The sequence below is a fragment of the Filicampus tigris genome, chromosome 1 (genome assembly GCF_054856515.1).
Source record: "Filicampus tigris isolate MCC_2025a chromosome 1, RoL_Ftig_1.0, whole genome shotgun sequence".
Classification (NCBI taxonomy): domain Eukaryota; kingdom Metazoa; phylum Chordata; class Actinopteri; order Syngnathiformes; family Syngnathidae; genus Filicampus; species Filicampus tigris.
This window is the reverse complement of record NC_141217.1, coordinates 18,782,868-18,805,377: the sequence shown is the minus strand read 5'-3', so window position 1 is coordinate 18,805,377 and position 22,510 is coordinate 18,782,868. Positions and strand designations below refer to the sequence as shown.

At 40.2% G+C, this 22,510-nt stretch overlaps 1 protein-coding gene, 1 long non-coding RNA gene and 2 other non-coding genes across 4 annotated transcripts; all 4 read right to left on the bottom strand.

Moving 5' to 3' along the window:
• Positions 1-723: 723 nt before the first annotated feature.
• On the bottom strand, positions 724-3,809 carry rpl10 (ribosomal protein L10). Its single transcript, XM_086024551.1, has 6 exons — positions 3,659-3,809; positions 2,879-2,937; positions 1,935-2,042; positions 1,455-1,593; positions 1,215-1,377; positions 724-934 (listed from the first exon to the last, which is right to left on the bottom strand). The coding sequence occupies exons 1-6, from the start codon at positions 3,679-3,681 to the stop codon at positions 779-781; spliced, it is 648 nt and encodes a 215-aa protein (XP_085880677.1). The 5' UTR covers positions 3,682-3,809; the 3' UTR covers positions 724-778.
• Positions 994-1,128, bottom strand: LOC147153118 (small nucleolar RNA SNORA70). The gene has a single exon (XR_015089705.1). It is a non-coding gene; the product is annotated as a small nucleolar RNA SNORA70 (small nucleolar RNA).
• On the bottom strand, positions 2,138-2,272 carry LOC147153117 (small nucleolar RNA SNORA70). The gene has a single exon (XR_015089708.1). It is a non-coding gene; the product is annotated as a small nucleolar RNA SNORA70 (small nucleolar RNA).
• Positions 3,810-7,920: 4,111 nt separating the features above from the next.
• Positions 7,921-21,502, bottom strand: LOC147153115 (uncharacterized). The gene is made up of 3 exons (XR_015085847.1): positions 21,448-21,502; positions 9,155-9,187; positions 7,921-8,830 (listed from the first exon to the last, which is right to left on the bottom strand). It is a non-coding gene; the product is annotated as an uncharacterized LOC147153115 (long non-coding RNA).
• Between the last annotated feature and the right edge of the window lie 1,008 nt (positions 21,503-22,510).

Sequence of the window (22,510 nt, the reverse complement as noted above, 5' to 3'; positions counted from 1 at the left end):
GGCGCACAGAACACATTACAAAGAATTTGGGGGGGTTGACTTCCTCTTTAACATATTCAATTTTATTTGTAATGGAGTGTCAAAAAGCACTAATTGGATTATGATTAAGTCAATTACAGAAAAGCCTCATCAGCAGTTTTAGCTCTGCCTGAAGCTGGTATCTCTGGGAAATGCATTTTCCGCTCGAAGATACCAGCTTTATAATAAATGTCATAAGGTTTTTGAATTCTATTCAATTTTACTGTGGTATTGATTATAAGCAGATGTAGATTAAACTAGGCTACTTTAATTTTATATGGGAGTGGTCTGTGGCCCATTACCCAGCCACTCCCAGTTCCAAACCAGTTAAAAACAAATAACAGGTGTGTGGCAGTCTATTTTTGGGAAGTCTGGGTTAGTTTGATTCAAAAACTGTCAGAGAAGAAACAAAAATGATTTGTGTTACTGAGTCCAAGCGGACATCCATGAATGTCTTTGCTTAAAACTGTAAAGACAATTTTTCTGCTTTCATGGGTGGCAACGGACATTGTATAAGGCACTAAGAGCCTGAAAGCACAGTACTGTATATTGTTTTTACAGTAATTCCAAACCTTTTCATCTTTAAACCTTTCCATCGTGTGCAACAAACACTCCTGGACAATGTTCCTAATTTGACACATTTGTCCATCTACTGAATAATACATAACCTGTATATGTGACCTAATAAGTGAATAAACTAGACACTTTGTTAATGAAAGCCACATTTATTGATTGTAGTCATTGCGAGGCTACAGACGCTCTAAATGGCATGGAGGGCCTTCCAGCGGGATAGAGGTCCTTTACTGGGGATGTACTTCACCCCACAGCCATCAGGAATGACGCGCTTCTCAGCCATCATGTCATCAAAGTCGCAGGCATTAAACTTGGTGAAGCCATACTTCTTGGAGATGTGGATCTGAAGAGGAAAGAAAAACATAGCAATGACGCAAAAACTTGAATTGCAACCAACGATTGCTTTGTCTCAGTGGTCCCTTCAAGAACTCAGCACCTCACAGCTGAGGACATACACAATACCAAAGAGTTGCTGTCTGCAGCTTTTGCACACCAGAAATGCACTGCAGCAAGACCAGTCGGCTTAATAAACTGCATTATTCTACGATAAATATATGGTACACAAGGCAAGTTAAACATGCACTTAATCTACAATTTACACTGATAAAGTGACATCTGTATACCTTCTGGCGGCCGGGGAACTTGAACTTGGCTCTGCGCAGGGCTTCAACCACGTGCTCCTTGTTCTGGGCCTTGGTACGCACAGACATGATCACCTGACCGATGTGCACACGGGCCACAGTGCCCTGTGGCTTACCAAAAGCGCCACGCATTCCTGTCTGGAGCCTACGAGCGGAAAGGGGACAATTCAGCTTTGGGACTATTTAAACTCAAGAATACATCGGAATAAGAACATCACTCACCTATCAGCTCCGGCACAGGACAACATTTTGTTGATGCGGATGACGTGGAAAGGATGCAGACGCATGCGGATGTGGAAACCATCTTTACCACAGGTCTTCACCATGTACTTGTTAGCACAGATACGAGCAGCCTCCAGAGCTGCACAAACAACCCCGCCAAGCGACAGGAAAGGTATCATTGCCTCAACTCAACTATAGGCACTGACTGAGGGAAACTTAAAATACCCAATAGCCACAAATCACTCATTAATTATGGATGAAGAGAGTATTGATAGGGGCATTGTTCACATCAGGCCCCCTGCAGCTCACATACACGTAAACAGTTGATGCTAGTAAACCAGGGCAGTATCAATTTGCAGGTTAGTGGCTTCACATATTTTGCCAGTTAATTGGTATTGAGCTTTGGTTTTCCCATTACAGAGTCAAAATACTCAGTATACAGGTAAGGGAAGAAAGCAAAAAGTCCCGACCATTTCTCACCTTCCGAGGACAGCTGCTCGTATTCATCGGAGACCATATGGCCGCACAGGGGGAATTCATCAACCTTGGCCTTCTTCCTGCCCAAGTCAAAGATCCTGATCTTGGGATCTGTAAAAACACACATATTTGTGTGAAGCATATGGTTTGACAAGGACATTATCGAGCTGCAACTGCAGAAATCTTAATTCCAATATTTTCTCTGAACATGTCTCAATGAGCCCTTCGAGAACTCAGCACCTCCCAGCTGAGGACATACACAACCCAAAGACGTTTATGTCTGCAGCCTTTGCACACCAGAAATGCACCACAGCAAGACTAGTCGGCTTAATAAACTGCAGGGTGGGCTGTCAGACCATTACTTTGCAGTCAAACATTGACAATTGATTAATGCTGAGCAATTAGGAAAAATAACCCAGTTATGATTTTATTCCTCGTATATCGCGTTGTGATTTTAAATGTGATTATTTTGTCTCTATAAAAAGGCAGTTCATTTGATCTACTGGCACTTCAATTACAGTTGTTAGCTTACTTAGTCTTTTAAGCATTCACTACAACACGAAATTCTACTAATCAAGTACTATCAATCAATAAGTCATAAAACAGATTACAACAATAACACAAACACCTCTACGGCTTTATCGCTTCAAAACGTTTCATGAAACAATGACTTAAACATGGACTTAACCTCCTTTGCACTGACATTATCTAGACACTAATAGAGAAATACAACTATATATATATGTATACACATATGTACATATATAAAACTAAAGCCTTCCGACAGACTGAAATGAAGCAGAGGTTTTTGGTTTCCAAAATGGCTGCCTTTGCGATTTGAAAACTGAATTTTCCTACACAGAAATGTCTATTTGGAGTGGATGAACTATTCGGTCCCACAATTGAAGATATTCACTTTTACAGTAGAAGAAAGTGACCCCACTCACCAGGCACACCCCTACAGAAGCGGGACTTCGGGTAGGGTTTATTCTTGCAGTACCTGTAGCTGTGGAGAAGGGATTGAACAAATGTGAGGGTAATTGATTGATAGTTACAGGACACAACAGGAAGGCGAGGGCAAATTATTATTTTAAAATATAAAAAATCATTTTAAGTTACGGTACTTCCAGAACACCCAACAACCCTTGTATGACGCCATCATTTGTCCATTTCAACCCACATCTAGTCTCCACATATCAAGTACATAGAGAGTAAAACGGTTTATTTTCATTTCTCTGTTTTCGTTGAGGATAGACACAAGTTCTACTCTGTCCTAAATTGAGGCTTGCCAGCTCATTTTACATTAGAGCTTTATCGGAATCAAAGTTAAAAAATGTGAACAAAAGTAAAGCACTCCAGTGATATCAAATAAGGCTGATACATATTTATACATCTAAGTAACTAAGACAGTGAACGCTTCAAACTCCCAAAAACTGTACCGTCTGACACCGGTGTGCTAGCGTAACGCTAGCTTTGTGCTAGGTGACGCTAATTACATCTTTTTCTATAAAGCTAAAGCCACTAAATGATCTCGAAACACATGAGCCACTACAATAACACAGTTCAAAATCAAGTGAAGGTTTTCAGGAAGACAAGGAGTCAGCAGCCTTTTGCCAGAAGGCCCGTGAGCAAGCACAGTCCACATGTCACGGATGGAAGCCGCTGCCATTTTACTGCGCCTGCCCCGCCACGGCCACGGCCCCGACAAGTGAAAAGAGACAACTTACCAACGGGCTGGTCGGCGGCCCATGGTTGCAATCTGAAAATTAACAAACAAGTAAGTGTTATATGAATAATGTATGTATCTGTGCTTTGAAAAGTATCGAAATTTCTCCGATTTGCTCTAGAGTCAAAGAAATTGCGAGGCGACCACGCACTCACCGAATGGAGGAAAGGAAGTTGAATCAACTTCCGCTTCGTCATATGCCAACGACATTTTCCGATATTATTTCTTAATTTCACATCCTTAGTCTCTGACACAAAAACATACGTTTATATCTTGGTTTGATTTTAACGTTTGATTTAAACATGTTTAAAAAAAATCTAGTGTGTTAAATGGTTTTGAGGCCGGGTGTCTTGTTTCAAATGAACTCTGGGAAATGTAGTTTTACCTCGGCAAGATATTTTGCGCGTGATTAATTAATAATCAACACAACCAATATTAATCTATCTATTACATTTGACAGTCAATACGTTTTGGGTTCAAATCTCGGGTCTTTCTGTGGCGTACGCATGTATTCCTCGTGCTTGCATGGGTTTTCTCTGGATACTCCACGAGTCAAGACTTTTTTTTTGCGTGATTGGGTGTGTGAATGGTTGTTTGTTTATATGCACCCTGTAATTGTGATTGTAAGGAGAATCAGTATAGAAATTAATGGATGGGGCGGGAAAAAACTTGACAACAACTTCTTTCTCTGTACCCGACTCCCCTTAAGTCAAACAGAATGGCTGTCTACAAGATGACCAGCAAGGGGCAGTATTGTACTATGGTCTGTGAATAATGTTTCTTTTTGTGTGTGCGCTCAACACTGAGAAATAATGATTTCATCTTTGAACTCTTGTTAATGCAAAAACAATAGAGGGAATGCAAGGAATCCTAAATCTGAAATCCGCTATGAAATTACTCTACCGAACACAAAATGCTCTCTCTCAGGATGTATTGATTATGCTTGTACAAATGTCATACTTTGCTCATGAATTAATAGCTATGTGTGGAACTTCAGCACATAGGCCTACCTGTTAATGCTCTGTAGTTGACTAATGGCTAAACACAAAGTAAATCAATGTTGGCTGTGGAGGAACATTACTACTGGATCAGTGAGTCACAACACTTCTTTTGATCTCCATCATAGAGCTCTGAACTCTGGCTGGGATCCCTGTGGAGTCTCATGTGAAGGTCATCTATCAGCTATGGGACACTGCCATATCTTGTCTAATCCTGTTTTGTCTGAAACACTCCAGACTTTCCTGTGTCTGAAGGGCAAGGATGACATTCTGAAGCATTCAAGGGAGTAAGCATCAAAAATGTTTCTTCAGTAAGCGCTTGTTTCTGGTGACCTACAATGACGGGGAAACGCACAAACACACACATCGGGGTGTGGCTGATAACACCTCATGTGAAAAAGGAAATGTGTGCAGTTCGTGTGATCTTTCCTGGGTGTGTGCTATTTGCAGGGAACAATAGCACTAAGCAGAGAGGTCAAGGTCAATTTCAGCTAACAAGAAGTGGAGAAAAAAAAGTATTCAGTGTATTTGTCTAGGAGTGTCTAAGTGTGTGTGTTTGGGGGTGATTGGAATGGTGTATCAGGGCCCTATGGTTCTGTAAAGTTTTGAAGAATTCTTTCTTTTATTTCAATATGTCAGTGATAAAAACCAACATCCTAAATATCAAGATTAAAATTCACTATCAAAGTCCATTAATTAGATTGTTTTAATTAAATGAATACTGTCTGAGACCACATACTACAACCACCTTGCAAAATTCTGTTCTGTAAATTTCTGTTACTCTACGTGCAATAAAAACTATCGGAGTTAAATAAATAAATAAAATTACATAACGTCAATTTAACCGAGAAAAAAATGTGTGATTATTTGAATCACATTTTATATTGAAATAAATGTCAATAATAAAAAATGTTTTGCCAGGCTAAACAGAAAAAGGAATAAGCAGAAATAAAGTAAAAGTGAAAAAGAATGCCATTGCCCATTTATTGTACAGGAGCATTAGCGATTAAGTAGTCTGTAGGAAGGAAAGCCAATACTATGAGCTTGAACTTCAAACCAATACAATTCACAAACCATGTAAACATCTTCAGGAGAGACTGTAGTGTGTGTGTATTGGGTTCAGCAGGGGTGGATTTAGGATAGGGTGGGGGCTCAGAATTTGGTGCTGCACCCCCATGTGTCTATGTTTGTGTAAGAGCACTAAAATGGGGAAAACAGTTCCTCTGGAGAATTCCAAAGGGGTCAACATCCCCATTTCCTTTTACTGAAAAATGAATACCAAGTTTAGAAAATAAAACAAGATCAAGATGACTTCAGGCCTGCTGTCAAAGAGAGATCGGAATAGAACAGAACAGTAGAAACAGATTGCGTGCTTGAAAGTCAGAACTGAGAATATGTGGGGGAAAAACTGTTGTTGTTCATTAATACCACTAATGACACTAACATAACCATGATGTTGATGAAATTACTCAAACAAATATTTTGTATTAAGTTACAGATGGTTCGGTGGTTTACTTGCCTGACATGGGTGCAGTAATCATGGGAAAAAGTCTCTTTCAGTGATGGGGTGAATGTAAATGAGAATGGTCATTTACAGACGGGGCGTGTCAGACAAGTGCCAGGACTTGTGTTATCAAATATATATTTCAAATCCGAACTATGTGTTTTCCACTTTAATGTGGGCCAGATGATCAACCAGCATGCACAAAGAGATCATGCAGCGAGAGTTGATGGCAGGACAGCTTGTGGCTTCTTCACTTTTTTCCATTTTTGTCCACAATGTTAATGAGCATCAGGTTCCAAAGCTCCTGCACTATAGTTGCTGCCAATAACCTGCCAACCTCCAACATATACTTTAAAGCAGCACTGGGCAAAAATTTGACCTTAATAATTTTTTTTCACAACTCTTTTGATGAAACATTGACTTAAAAGTAGTTGAATGGGTCTTTTGTCATGCCCTGGAGGGGTCTGTATCATTTTTACTGGCACTATGCAACTTTGTGGAGGATGGAAGCCACCCTGGCACACCAAAAAAATACAAATGTCCTGATTGGCTTTACGGCATACTCACTTCCTCCTTTCGCAATGAGGACGGAAGTCGATTCGAACGTCTACGCGCTATTACTGGTGTCATGGCAGAAGCCCCAAAACAAACAAAATAACAAAAGTAATGTTTGAACAAAATTAGATTCATTACCTCATCGCTATTCATCTTTCACATATAGATAGAAATGAAATTCAGTCCAACTTGCAAGCCAGTGAGAGCTCAGGATTTCACGACACTACGCACTGGCACGCATGGGAAATGTGGTTGACTTTTGTCAAAACACTACTGCTTTTGTCCAAATGGCGACGCCATAATCAACAAAAACTGACATATGACTCAGTGTTTCTTTAACATAAATCATTACTTTTTATCTGCTTTAACTACATTAAATAATGAACACATCGATAACCTCATTCAGTGAGTTGATGATGTAGAATCAATAATGCAACCCAAAGCCAATGTGGTCGCCAATTTCCTCTTGAAGTACTGCGAGATCAAGTCTAATTGGGACATTCAAGCCATGGTCACCAAAACGTAAATGTCCCTGCTAGATGGTCCTGCATAGGCCTGGACCCAACTCATTCATCCTTGGGTGATCATGAATATTCATTAATATATGCTGCAAACTACTCACCAGCTAGGATGGGTTCCTTCAGCTTTCCCCTGACAAAGGTATAGAAAATGGATGGATAGCAGTAGCTCAGTCTGTGTGGAGTTGGGTTTAAGAGTCATAGGTCAAAGGTTAGCGTCCCTCTACAGACAAAAATATTTATTATATATATTATATATATTTATTTAAAAATAGTTGTTGGAGAGATGCTTGGAGAGGTGCCAGTCTCCTTGCTGGTTCCTTGTCGAGCTGCCCTTGAGCAAGTCATTGTCCGCACCTCCCCAGCTCCAGAGGTGCAGCACCTTTTTCAGTGATCTGACATAGGGTATACATTGAAGGGTGAGTTGAATTTCCCCTTGATGGACACCACTTACAATATACTGTACAATTGTGATGGGACTATGGGAAAGCATCCATGTGTTGAAAGAAGCCCCCTCATAGTGCATGTAAGCGATCAAAAAAAGGGAGACACTGCATACACTCAGAGGCATTGCCAAGTAGCTGGTTAAATACTAAGGTATGGGTTAACTTAACACAGTCTTTATTGGAAAACAAAGTTGGCATCAAATTCAGGTCAAGTGCAGGTTAGAACTGTCAATCTTAGCGCTCTGTGGGGGAGGACAAAAATGGAACATATGGAAGTCATTTGTGTCTTTATTTTTCTGTCACTGATTTGGATGACACTGGCTTTCTCCTGAATAGAAGAAGCACAACTGAACAAGACCCAAGCCAGTAACTACCTAGATGATTTAAAAAAAAAATGCTGAGTGGACATTTCTAGCACAACTGTGGATAAGGAAGTGTAGTATTTTTCCATGGAAACCCAAGGTCTACGAAAACAAACAACGGAGACTGACGTATGTGATTTTATGTCACGACATGTTGCCACACCAAATGTGGAAACAGTAAAAAGACCGGCAAATTGCGATTTCCTCAGAAATTCTGTGTGAACTTGGAGAGATGCTATCACCACAGATAGATAGATAGATGATCATAAACAGTGCCCCAAGTGTAAAGTTTAACAGTGACACTGATATAATGATTGACAATGACATGTAATGATCTAAATAATGAATTATACGTTATATTGCACAAATAACAAATAATGAAAGCAATTGAGGACTACAACCCAGGCCAGATAACCCGCTCATATAACCCGCTCATATAAGGAAAACATATCAGAGCTAATTGACAGAAAGCTGTTATGATCTTCTGCCAATGCCGTAACATCAAGTTTGTTGCGAGAGGGTGATGATGGTTAAAAGAAGAATACAAAGTGTGTGAGAGTCTGGCTCCCAGCAACTTGAAACCAAGAGGAAATGTAGCTAAAATGCCACATGTAATTACAAAGACACTAAATCTCCAGCAGGATACACTAAATACAATACCCAACATGTGTTTTGTCCCACCATGTGTGTCCATGTCTCCCACTCTGCAGGTCATGTCTCTGCAGGTCTGTGCTGAGCTCAACTGCTTTAGTCATGAGATCATATGATGTCATCCCCTTCCTGCTGAACCCTGTGTGAGTGCGCACAGTGAGACAGAGAGAACAACTGACAAGAGTTATAGCAATATAGGTTATGTGCGAGCAAGGAAGATCTATTTGACAACAGTGATTTTTCTCTTGATGTCTTTTCTGTTGACAATATATATCTTAACACTGAATGTGTTTCTATCTGCGTACCACAAGATAATTTTCTTAAAAGAAATGCTCCAGTTATTCTGCTGTCTTCCCAATAAATTGTAAGACTGTTGGTTTTGTTTTATGTTTCCTCTGATTTTTTTCCCCTTAGATTAAGCATGTATTTAGCCGGTTTGGATAGATGTAATAAATCAAATCACCTACGACAGCTTGGTTGACTTATTCCGGAACGTCTAGAACGGAAGAGGAGACAAAAGTAAACGAAAATAGTCAATCATAAACAAGTGCTCCATTGAAATGCATGGTTGAGTCTCATAAATCTGTATGTTCCTTTAGTGAAGATAAAGTAAGTCATAAAATAAAAAACAACAACAGCAAACCAAATATTGAAAAAAACAACAACAACAACAACACATGTTTAGAATAGCTGGAAAGAGCGCAGTTGATTGTGAACTAATACACCAGTGCCTTTCAATAACAAGGACAAGCCAGTACACTCCCATGCTGCCTATCATGCAGAACAGAAGTCGAGGCTATGCTTGGGCACTGCCACATACAGTTCAAGCATATTATCCAGGTTGAGAAGAAAAGCACATGAAAGACTGGCTTTACCGCACCAGTATTACACTATCCATCACCTTTATACGGGCCACTGCTATTTTTTAGGGTTAGGTCTTGTCATGTTTTCTTTAGTATGCTGCAGTGCATTCTCAAAGTGCATTCCAAACAATCGAAGGTAGTGCAGTCAAAACATACAGGAGTGCTTCTAGGATGTGTTCAGATTTCTCAAAAAATATCTGTTCAGCTCTTCATCGATGTTAGTGGCCTAGTAAGTGGGATCAGTAGCACAGTGCCAGTCAATCCAGAGTGGTAAAGGTTATGGCGGTCTAAAACAGAGCTGCCACAAAATAAACTAAAAGATAAACAGATGATAGAAGAGTTTTGGAGGCAGATACTTAAAGTGGAAGTCAATCCAAACATATTTTTTTCAAGAATATGTTTCAATGCAGGCCACTAGTTGAAACAAGGCATTCTGATTAATATTGTGTTTGTGGAGTAAGGGTGATGTTTGAAAGGGGCAGTCAACCCAAACATAGAGGTATATTTTTTTCAAGAATATGATCTGTGCAGAGGTCGATGGTGGGCAGAGGGTGGTCGATTGGTTAGCACGTCCGCCTCACAGTTCAGAGGTCGTGGGTTCGATCCCGGCCCCGGCCTCCTTGTGTGGAGTTTGCATGTTCTCCCCGTGCCTGCGTGGGTTTTCTCCGGGTACTCCGGTTTACTTTCCAAAAACATGCATGGTAAGTTGATTGGACACTCTAAATTGCCCCTTAGGTGTGATCGTGAGTGTGGATGTTTGTTTGCCTCTGTGTGCCCTGCGATTGGCTGGCAACCAATTCGGGGTGTCCGCCGCCTACTGCCCGAAGACAGCTGGGATAGGCTCCAGCACGCCCGTGACCCTTGTGAGGATAAGCGGTATAGATAATGGATAGATTGATGATCTGTGCAGGCCCACTAGTTGAAACGCGGCATTCTGATTAATGTTGCGTTTGGGAAATATGAGTTAAGCAGCAAAATCTACCCGTTTTTAGCCATCTCAGGGGGCTGCCATTTTGTCATTTCTGTCGACAGAAAATGACATCACAGTTGGTCAGGGCTCTGTTAACGGCCAATCATGGCTCAGCTTCAGAAAACTGGTGAGCCTGAGATGGCTAAAAACGTTGCTTGTATAGATAGACACACACACACACACACATATACACACCAGAGAGTTCATCATATCCAGACATTTTCACTGCATGCTTCTGTTAATCTTGCATGAGGTCATTATGCTTTCCCCTTCATATGCGCTTCCAGTGAATCCAGATGCAAGCCAAGAGATTTGGTGTCACCTTACATCTTATCACACACTCGTATGGCCAGACTAATACAAAGGTCGCCTGGAAACACAACCAGACACGATGATACACACAAACTCACATGCAGCGCTTGAGTCACACAGGTGTGTTATGTTTGTTTGAGCCACAGGTACCTGTTTGTCATCATGTGTGACATGATGCACATAAACCACACACAAATGCACAGTCAGTGATCCAATGGGGTCATGATGATGTCATTGTGTCATCATCTAATCTATCTTTGGGTCTGTATTTACATGTATGACCAGTACCTTAGTTGTGCTCTGCACACTACTTTACAACATGTGTTTTCATTGCATAGATTACTTAACACGACAAAGGAAATGGATTCATTGCAGAAGAATGAAAGCAAGAAAGATAGATTCACAGGAGGCAAGATGGAGGAAGGGGGGGGGGGGACAAATGAGAGGCAGATCAGTCATTCATAGCTGCTGTCTGCATCCCTCCGCCCCCTTAAAAGGGCAAAACTACTGGCGCTCATCTCTCCACCCGAGTCTGAGTGCACCTCATCTTCACGATTAGCTTTGAAGTGAATTTAATGGTCCAGGTTCCTCCCTAGGATCCAGGCTCATAGCAAAACAATACCGTACTGTCACTCTACAGAAACCAGGACCACCAAAAAATTTTCCACACTGCAATCTGCATCGCTTATTTGTTGGCTTTGCCCTCCTCCTCAATTGGTCTCTCACAGATCCTCTTCTTCGCTTAGACCCGACAGGGGCATGCTGGTCAACGGGGAATTCAATACTGCTTGCTTGGGGAAAGAGCCAAAGACAAGGAAAGAGAAGAGAGCACACACACGGGGAGGCGGGGCAGGCTTTTGGTTTAGTTAGTTGGGGCAGGAGGGGTGGCCGAAATGAACAGTGTAAAAGTGGAAGAAAGACAGGCAGGGAGAGGAAGGGAAAGCTTTCCTTAAAAGGCTGTGTTTGTAGATAGAGAAGGGCGTCTCAGTGTTTAAATGTACTTGTGAGTGAGCATTCCCAAGCAACTCTCGAATCTATTTGTTAACAGGTGGGTGTGGGGCATCAAGATCAACACGTTTCAGAAGCAAGAATACACAGAGAGATGTTTACTTGAAAGTACGTATGTGTCCATTTGTTAGGAAAGATTCATTTGCAGTGTTGTCAGGTCTCCTATCGGGGAAACAGACGCGCGCGCGCGCGCGCGCACACACACACACACACACACAGATGCACATGCACAGCTATGTATACGCTTGAACACACACTCATTTCTCTAGACACATGTACTCCAAACATCAATTAATCTGGGAAAGGGTCCAGATTTCTGTCCCTCCCAATTTGTCAATCCTCTTGTCCAATCTGTGTGATTGTCTTAATATGGCCAAGGAGTGGAAAGACACCCATGTAGGAGTCACTAAAGTAAATGTCCCGAAGATACTCGTCTCCTTTTCCAAACAAGAGTCAATTGTTTATTTAATCTTTGAAGGGAACCTACATTATGTGGGATTTTGCTAGTTACTGGAAGACGATGCACTTTTCAATACTCTGCGTAGTAGATATATTTAAAAAATGTTGAATTTCATCATCTGTGTGTGTTAAGCTTCCCCCTGTTTTTTTTTTGTTTCGTCCAAAATGTTTGCATGGTTTGATGCTCTGCAAGAAAATACATTTTATATGTAATACAGAATATTGTATCAATTGTCTTACTGTGTTGTCAAACATTTAACACGAATCCTATAGTGCTGTTGAATAATTTTTTTCATGTTTGACGTGGGATTGATCGTGCTGCTGCCACCTCTCCCTGTGCTTTCCTTTGTAGTGTGGCAGAGCTTTCTGACCCGTGTAACCAAGGGAACCGGTAGGAATAGTGTATTCAATTTTTCACTGATGGACATAGTTTGTGCAGTCTATGCAATTCTTCCTCAGAGTAACATCCACAATTCTCCTGCGATTGACAGGTGATCACTCCATGATGCAACCAACCATTCAACATATGTCACCTGGAATTCGGCAATCACACCAAGGTCATGGTCACAAATAGTGTGCCTCAAAAATCCTGCCTAGGAAAAAATGGCCACATAAATTTGCGATTTAAAAGAAACATATGTAAACTACATAAATGATTGGTAACCATTAAAAAAAAGAGGTCCAATTCCGAGAGCGTAAATAGATGGTGTTTGACCGCAAATGAGAATAATTGTTCACAGCTCTCTCACAGGGATCGCAAACCACACACACTGTAGTGTATTATGCACTGACCACAGTCCACATTAAGTGCACACAGTACCCAAAGAGGAGATCGGAAGTCGTAGGCTGTTGTGACTCAGCCTGTTGGAGACATCAGAGGCGTCAACATGGTGAGTCACCGTGATTACTGTGATCTCTGTGTCTTAGCATCTTAAATCCTCATTGTACATTACACTCTGCTTGTGGTAGTAGCTTGAGGAATGTACAGTAGGTGTGGGGCTGTATCTTTTGTTGTGTTTGGGTTTCATGACAGAGAACTGTTGGCCTCTCACAGCATGATTCTGTTGGCTGTATGGCATTTCTTTTGCTTAACTTGGACAGCTAGTCGAGTTGGTGCTGTGTTCAATAAACCTTTAGGTGTACACTGTATACAGAGTTCCAAATTGAATGCCGTCAAACCACTTGAATCTTTAAAGAAAATTCAACCCAAACATATTTTTTTCCAGAATATGTTCTATGCAGGCCCACTAGTTGAAACGAAGCATTCTGATAGATATTACGTTTGTGGAATAAGACTTAATGCACCAGTTTTTAGCCGTCTCCAGGGGCGGCCATTTTGTCACTTTTGTCGACTGAAAATGACATCACCATTGCTCAGGGATCAGGTAACGACCAATCACAGCTCAACTGTTTTCTGAAACTGAGCCATGATTGGTCGTTAGCTGAGCCCTGAGCATCTGTGATGTCATTTTCAGTCGACAGAATTGACAAAACGGCCGCCCCATGAGATGGCCAAAAACGTTTAGATTTTGCTACATAACTCATATTTCACAAACGCAATATTAATAAGAATGCCGCGTTTCAACTAGTGGCACTAGTTGGGTTGACTTGCCCTTTAAAAATGTATCAACAAAGATATTTTTTAAAAATGTCAATTTTCTGACTTGATTACTTTTGACTGAACACAATTGAGGTCCAGTGTACTTTATTTTTTTTTAATCCACTGCTGTTTCTGTGCAACTGATTTGCCTGCTCTAAGTGGCCATAAAGCTCCTTTATATTTCACAAGTCTAAATATGGACCTTGCTTTAATGAGTAACATTTTTCCACATCTACTCGGGTTGGTTATATGGGATCAAGGTTTATGTGAGTGCCTTGGAATTGGAGGCAAATGGGGGATTAGTTGAGACAGCAAGAAAAAGGAATGTGGAATATTTGCTGATTTGCCGAAAAAAGAGAAAGTACCACATTTGTAAAAACCTTGCTGGCAAGAGTTAATGTACGTAATGTGTGTACAAGCTCGGAGAACGATGACACCTCACATCTGGCACATGTACAGCTTCATAGATTTGTGCGCAAGACACCGATGAAGAGGCAGAAAGACAAGTGGCCAAGGACCATTTTAAACAATCACCTCCATCACTTCCAGTCAAACATTTAGCCTCTTTAGCTTCCTTAACTGGCTAACAAGGACGAGGCTTTCAGTCGGCGCCATACTACTCTGATTTTTAACTACTGACTCTCAAACTATTAAAAGCAGAGCCTGGCCGTTTTACTGTCGCTATCCATCGCAGGTATGATTTCATGTGTATGGGGGACACAACACTTTAGAATTAGACAGGCTATAAGATAGCGTTTTACATTTTTCTGAACGGTTCATATGTGACGAGCATGCATTTGGACAGTTGCTAGTCAGTACAAACCTAAAAATCCAATAATTTCAGAACAGACCTAATATATTGTTCAGTGATTCAGTATTTTAATCTGCATATGTTGTTGCTGTTATCATGTACCAGGTTATCCTTTGTTTTAGGAGTACATAGGGTTACCACGCAGTGGGAAGTAGTGGCGTTGTCATAAGATTAAGGGTTTGGCTGGGTCTTATGGCTGCTTTAAGGTAAATAAGACTGCGTCCAACCACTTAAAAATAAAGTGACCAACGTTATTAATTTGTAAGAAATGATATGGCTCAGAGCTTTTGAGATTACTCATTGCCTCACCGTCTGTAGTGACAGATTTCAGAAAGGAGCTAAATGTGATTGTCTCTCTGTTGTTCCTACATTAGTAGGAAGCGGGATCAAAAAGGTTTCTCTTTTAAACTGCGATAACTAGTATTCACACGTTTTTTAAGACAAAGTGGACTCGCGCAAACAATCGCCATGTAAAAAAAAAAATAAAACGGTTCCGGGTCACAGTTCCGGACTGTAATGAATCTTTTTAAAAGAAATATAGATATGATTGCTAAAACATAAGTGTCTTTTCATAGTTTCATTTCTAAGCCTCATTTTTATTCTTTGTAGACACAAATGAATGTAAAATATTATAAGCATGCATATTGCTCCCGCAAATTCAACTATTGCAATTTTTCTCCCACAAATTGAACCATTGAAGAACATCATGTGAAAGCTCAGCAAATCTTATGAGACTTAAGACCAGTGAGCGACTTTAGGTCAAACCCTACAAGTGTTTTGCTTTTTCAATAGCTTTTTTTGTTTTTTTGGGTAATCCTACCGCAGAAGGGCACCACTGATAGTAAAGTGAAAAACTGCGACTATAATCATCCAAGCATCCATTTTTCATAACCACCAGCTAACGTGTTGCCATACTGGCTAACGACTAGCATGCAAATGTTCTCTGAGAAGGTATACATAAAACATAATATAAATATTCACTTAATATTGCTATTTCACAAGCAGCTGAACATCATTAAAGACTGTAAATAATTGTTTCTAGGTGTGAATGTGGCGAAAAATGGTGCAGCTGTTTGTCACTAAAAGATTGATTACTGATCAGTCCATGGCGTAAGCCACATCACACCCCAAGTCACCTGTGATTGATATAATGTATAGAGCAGACTTACATGGATGAATAAATGGTTGAACAGAATAGTTTCAATAAGTGGGGTACACAAAGACGGATAATCGGGTCAAATTTCAGCATAACGTCGCTGTCCTGTGAAAATCACTTATCTCCAGTTTTGGAAACCTTTTTAATTTTCACTTTAATGCGATGTCTGTAACGCGGAAACATGATTCATGTAAAAATAAGAAAATGAAAAAAATGGAGATAAGTGTTTTTCACATGACAGCGACGATAATCTCCCCATCAGATCAAAGTACGCAAATGCGTGATTTTTGTCGATTTGCTGCCAATAATCATAAACATTGCAAATTGTCATGTGTGGTTTAACACCAAGGTCAGCTAAATGACAAATTGATTTGAAATTTAATTTTGACCAGTTATGCAAGGACTCACAAATTATTCACTGTCCTAAAAATGACAAGCAGAGTCTGCAGACGGAAGCGTTAGCAGATAAACTAACAGTTAGCCTTGCGCCATATTTCTTCTTCTACTATTAAATTTTTCTTTGTATTTTTCCCTCTCTGCCTCTCACAGGTCAGTCAGATGTAAAGTCGCTTTACATCGAAGCAAGATAAGAACATTTAAAAAAATGACTATTATTTTACAAGCGTGACACTATATTGGCCTTTGTATATTTGGAACACAACAAGTGCTTGAATAGTGCAACTGTATTTGTGAGTTTTCCAGCAGATCAATCATGAAAGCACCTAACGCAGTCTTAACTGCACTTAGATGCGTCTCAATATAGCTACTCATGAATTAGATGGGATTTTTGCTATTTCTGTCATTATTATATCCTGGAAAAGGGCACATCGGTCCAAAAAAATATTATTGTGTGTGAGATCTGCTAATGTAACTTCTACGAACTCCACACGGATGATGTCACTGACCGCCTGGCTCACAAGCCCAACAGCAAACATCTGGCTGTAATTAATACAACACACACGCACTCACGCACACACACACACACACACACACACACACACACACACACACACACACCAAACAGGGGTTAGAGTTTATAAGTAGAATTTTTCATGGCGTTTCCAGACAGTCATCGATTCCCTTAATCTTAATCCTTTTTTTGCTTGTCTTTGTCTGCTTTCTTCTCTTTCTCTCCATCCCTCCTCTGTTCTGTCTCCACTCCTCCTCTGCTTATGTCCTCCCACTACTGATGAATTGTCAGAGCATTCTTGCCTTTTGAGCGAACACTCAGCTGGGGTCCAGAGATCTCACGTATATACACAGGGGGCACACACACTCACAAGCAGAATTATTGAGGTACGTGCTGCGCACGAGGCGATGACATCACACCTTTAATATCCTTTAGGCGCGGTCGTGACGTCACTGCTGAAAGAAGAGGCGAGACTGGGCAGTGAGTGACACCCCCACAGCACCTCTGATGCTTCCACTCGTCCACCAATTAAAGCACTAGCCCTCAGAAGAGAGTCGGGCAGAAAAAAGAGCGGAGGGACTACTTTTTTTCCTCTTCTGTTTGCACCAGCACGAGCCTCTAAACTTTAAAAGTCCATTCCCTCCTACTGGCAGCTCGCGTGGGGACGACCCACGCAGGACAGCGGAGACAGACAGGCTCACCCCTCAAGTGAATATGTAAGTTTCTTTTTGAAAAGACCAGTGTCAAATAAAGTGGGAGATTGTTTTGCTTAAATTCGGTGTGTGTCGGTATGAGTGTGTGACGCAATCCCATGTAAACATTCTGCAAGCTTTTTGATTTTTTTTTAATAAAAAAAACAACAACTCCCGATTCACCCCACGCGTGCAGGTGACCTTGCCGTGGTAATTTGCCAATCCGATCCTCTGATAGTCAGGCTTCATTTATGGCGTCTCACCAAATAAGGTAATCCGCGGACAGTAGATTTTTTTTTTTTTTTTTTTTAAACCAGATAGGTGGGAATCGCGCGAGCGCGTTTTCTTTCCCAGTTTACGGTGCATTATGAAACGTTGGTGAATTGGGGGGTGGAGGGGTTATTTGAGAATATGTGACTATTCTCCTCTGTCCAAAATGTTCTTGTTTTTGATTGGCGGGGGGAGGAGCGCTCATGTTAACATTATCACACATTTAATGTGAAATAAGGATGAGCTGCTTCTGACGTTATATTTGGATACTAGTAATTGAAGTATTTAAGCGCGCGTGAGTGAAGTGACACTACACGTATTATTGTGTCGAATCAACAAAATACAATTACTGCTTGTTTTTAGTGTTGTATTTTTTGACAGAACAAAGCGCACCTTCAAGCCCCCATACACACACCCCCCACACCCACACACACCCACACATACACTTTGATCCTGCGTAACTTGCATGTGTCCATAAATTTCATCTGCGATGGGGATTGGTGGCACAACCTTTTGAGTGTCAGATTTCTGATTAACAAATGCACAAATCAGAAAAAGTCAGTATATAGCCTAAAACGTTGAAAGACTGTGGTGGGATCTTTAAAGTAATGAAAGGAGCAACATGCATATGAAGTGCAAAATATTTGTCTTGAATGTAATGTGGTTCCACTGATGTGTTTTATACAGCGTCTTAAGAGACATGGCCAAAGGAGGCATCTATTGGTATCAGTATCAGTTATGAATTTTTGACCCAATTTGCTTCATTAATGTTCTGTTTATTAGTTTAGTCTAGTTTGTATACACTCCGTTCGAGGTTAATGCTGTATATCAACGTCGTTTTTTTTTTTAATGAAATTAAGTTGACCACATTTTTGCTTCAAGCTACCACTGCAATGTTGGGTTTTATTTGTTGATGTTATGCAACCTCAGCAAGAGTAGCTGTTGCCAAGTGTGGCTGCTGATGGGGATCCAAATAAACAAGATAATGATGATTTACAGGAGAAAATACTAATTTGTAGAATTTAAAATGAAAAGTGTGCTACTATTGACACATTTAACCAGTGAGCCCTGTCACTTTGATTTAATTCTAAGGGGAGCATTTAGATATGAAATGATTGTATTTTATGTGCATATTTGACTCACTGCTGAAGAGTATTTTACATGCATATTTAACTCACTGGTGCAGAGTGCTGGTTAGAGAGCATTTGTTTCTTCTGCTTGGCTGTGTGGCTGACTGGGTGTGGTGGGCTGTGACGACAAGTCGTTGGCATGGCCGTCTGGCACTCAACGGCATCACAGGGCATGCAGAGGAAGCAAGTTAGGACCGAGGTGAGACATGTATTTCACCAATGATGACTTCAATTCACAGATTCATTAATGAACTCTGCTGCACACACACAGCACCTGACCACCTAAACTAGTTTAATCCCTTCAAAGGCTGTGTTTAAAGCCCTGAACTTGTCTCAGTGACAAGTATGTCCTTTTCAAAGACTTTTATGTAATAATTATTGCCTTGATTTCCAACAAGTAGTGCCATCAGGATCAAACCGGTTCCAAACAAAAGCAACTTGAGCAGTGGTTAAATGACTCAAATCTTTACAATCATTTTACGAGGAGGCCACAGAATCAGCTGGTGAGTGCCCCATCAGAACACACTTACTTTATATTATGTTGTGATATTACTGCAGAAACTTGTTTTTTTCCCTGTCAGACAATGCATCTTAAAGATGCATTCATTACTTTCGGGTCTGTAGGGCACTTTGAGATCATAAAAAAAATCTAAGTCAGCTCTAAGATTATAATGGATAATTGTCATTGTCCCTATAAGCAGCATTCATTCTGAGTATATAAAAGTGCATTCAATTAAAAACGTCAGTTTTGCCTGACAGACAAGATTGAGTGCATAACTACAAGTAGTCACTAGAGGGAGACAAAGGACGCCAAAAGTACCAGTAGCATTATGTTCAGTCTGGGTTGTGGTCGTGTTCGTGCAATTTAAGTACTATTGAAGGATTGGCTTTCAACAAAGTTAAACAACATTTCACCCACTCTCCTTCCTCGCAATGACGGCCAGCAAAGATCGTTTCAAGACAAGCTTTAGCACACCGAATTAGAGTGGTCGTTTATGTAAACTAGTTGGATCAAAATTTCAGTCCTACTTCGCTCTAATTTGTGAGTGAGTAACCTAGTTGGATCAAACTTTAGATTCTGTTTAGCTCTAATTTCTGAGTGAGTGAGTGAGTGAGTGAGTGAGTGAGTGAGTGAGTGAGTGATAATAGGTTCCTTTTATTGGGGTGATATTAAGTATGGGACTCCTGAGGGCTTCCATGTTTTTTTATAGTGTTTGGGGGGCATTCCTCAAATTCTCCATTGACCAGATACACACAACCACACACCCACGCGCACACAGAGACACAAAGGCAAAGCATTCTTAATGGCTGCAGGCCACACTGAGTCCGCTGGCACAGAGCTCCTTATTTAGTCAAAGAAGCTGCAGTCACATCTCTCCCTGTCTTTACTGCCTTGTTTCTTAGTGAGGAATCCAAAGACTTTAAAAATTGTGCCGCTTGTGACGTGTTCATAAACTTGGTGAGCCATATTCCCAAACAGTATGAAAATGGTTACTTTAAAACATGCAATCATGCCCTGTCAGAGCTCGGAAGCATCTTTCAGTGCATTTTGCACTCATCTGTAAATGTCTTTACCACCGGTGTCAAACTCCGGTCCGTAGGGCCCCATATCCTGCATGTTTTGGATGTTTCTCTCCTCCAACACACCTGATTCAAATGATCAGGATAGGCTTCTTCAAAGCTTGCTGATTTCATAAGCATGGGAAATATTTTGTTAACTAGTGATGTTGTTAATTCATGACAACTGTGGCATCAGCATTTCAGTGCAGGCGGTGGCCAAGTGCAGCCAACCAGTGTGTTGTGGCACATTAAGTGTGACTAGAGAGATGATCAAATGTGCTGTGGAAAATGATCCAATTTTAAAATCCTAAAAGTAATTGTTTATGAAAAAATAATCTTTATGTCTGTGACAGACAGAACAATTAAATACGTTTCCATTATCTGGTATGAGGTGTTTTTTTTGTGAGAATATATTTTGAATGTAAAATATGTGCAAAATGAAGGTCAGGAAACATTAGTCTAATCTAACGTATTTGATAAATAAGCTAATGTTGAGGACAGAAAACAAACAGATGGAAAAAGCCCTTTGTCAACAATACCATATATATAAATTATGTTGCAACAGCACATTGATAAGAATAAGAATTTGTTTAACCTTTATATTGACCAGTTTATTTGACTTTTTCATAGTTGTGATGACCTCTTATTAAAGATGAAATATTATGTTAAAATAAAATACCTAAATTCAGCCTTTTTTTCTGGTTACTTATTTTGAATAGCAAAAAATACAAAATAAAATACATGAATTACCGATAAGATAACAATCAATTGACTGATATGAAATACTTATGTCATGATACATTTTTCTGCCAAATCACGCAGCCCAACGTGAAAGCATTTTCGATATCGACCCGTTTGGGAAAACCTGCTGCAGGTCAGCCATTTTTTAAAGTGACAGTGTCTTTTAATTTTAAAACACACTATAAATTTCAGTAATATGCAAATAAATATGTTCTATCACATCAATATACATTAAAAAAAATATATAATCGTAGGTGAAGTAATCTCTATTTACCGCGGTGTATTGCATAGGGCGCTCCCCTCCACGAGGCTGTCATGTCTCGCCGCCATTTTTTTGCTACGGGTACCTGAAGGAGACAAACTTCATGAACGTAGTTCCTTCACATCATGACAACAGCATGTGTACCAAAAGCAACCTACTGGTCACCTAAGGGGACGCTAGAAGTAATTTGTGGTAACATTTTGAGGAAACTGGTGTTAGGCATGCGACGTGAGGTCTCTCTAAAGTACCGTAGTGCACGAGCTACATAAATGCACGTACTTCGAGTTTGAGTCGTTGCATTCTATTTGTTCACCACGAGATGGCACTAAATTCTACACATTGGGCCTTTAAAGACCACTTTTTTTCTTTTTTTTATCCATTCAGAAAAGACAACAGAGGGGGGTGGTTGAAGTGTGTCTAAACATTGTTTGACCCCCTCTGTAACATATTGAAAGATAAGACTGCACACAGCAGACAATGACGCCACACACATTGACAGTTCTGGCCATGTACTAGTAATCGTAGTCGTACAAAAATGTTAAATAAATGTTAATTAAATTATTAAATTAATTATTAAAAATGATGACATCTGCATTTCAATGGTTAGGGTTACCCACATGGTTTTTACAGGCACCAGTTTGTCCCCATGTACCACGGGTAGTCTGTTAAAAAAATATCTCACCGATATGATGGGGCATTGTGATTTGTAGAAGTGATCTTTTGAAAATGTAAAGATATTTCTCAGTTGACTACCTTGTTAAATTATTGTTGACAATTGTGAGAAATTATTAATAGGATTTGTGTCTTCATTCATAAGAACATAAACGTAGTGAGAGCAAATTTGTTATTTCAGATGTGTGGATAAGCAGTTCAGATAATGGATGGATGGATGCATCAAAATGGTATTTGGCTATTTGCATTGATCCGTAGCTACCCAAGAAATGTGATTCAAAAAGGTTGGTGGCCCTTGGTTTAGACCACAGTCACATATTACAGTTAAAAATAAGGACAATTAAGTGTTCAATTAACCGAACATGCATGTTTACAGAATGAGGAAGTATCCAATGAACCCAGA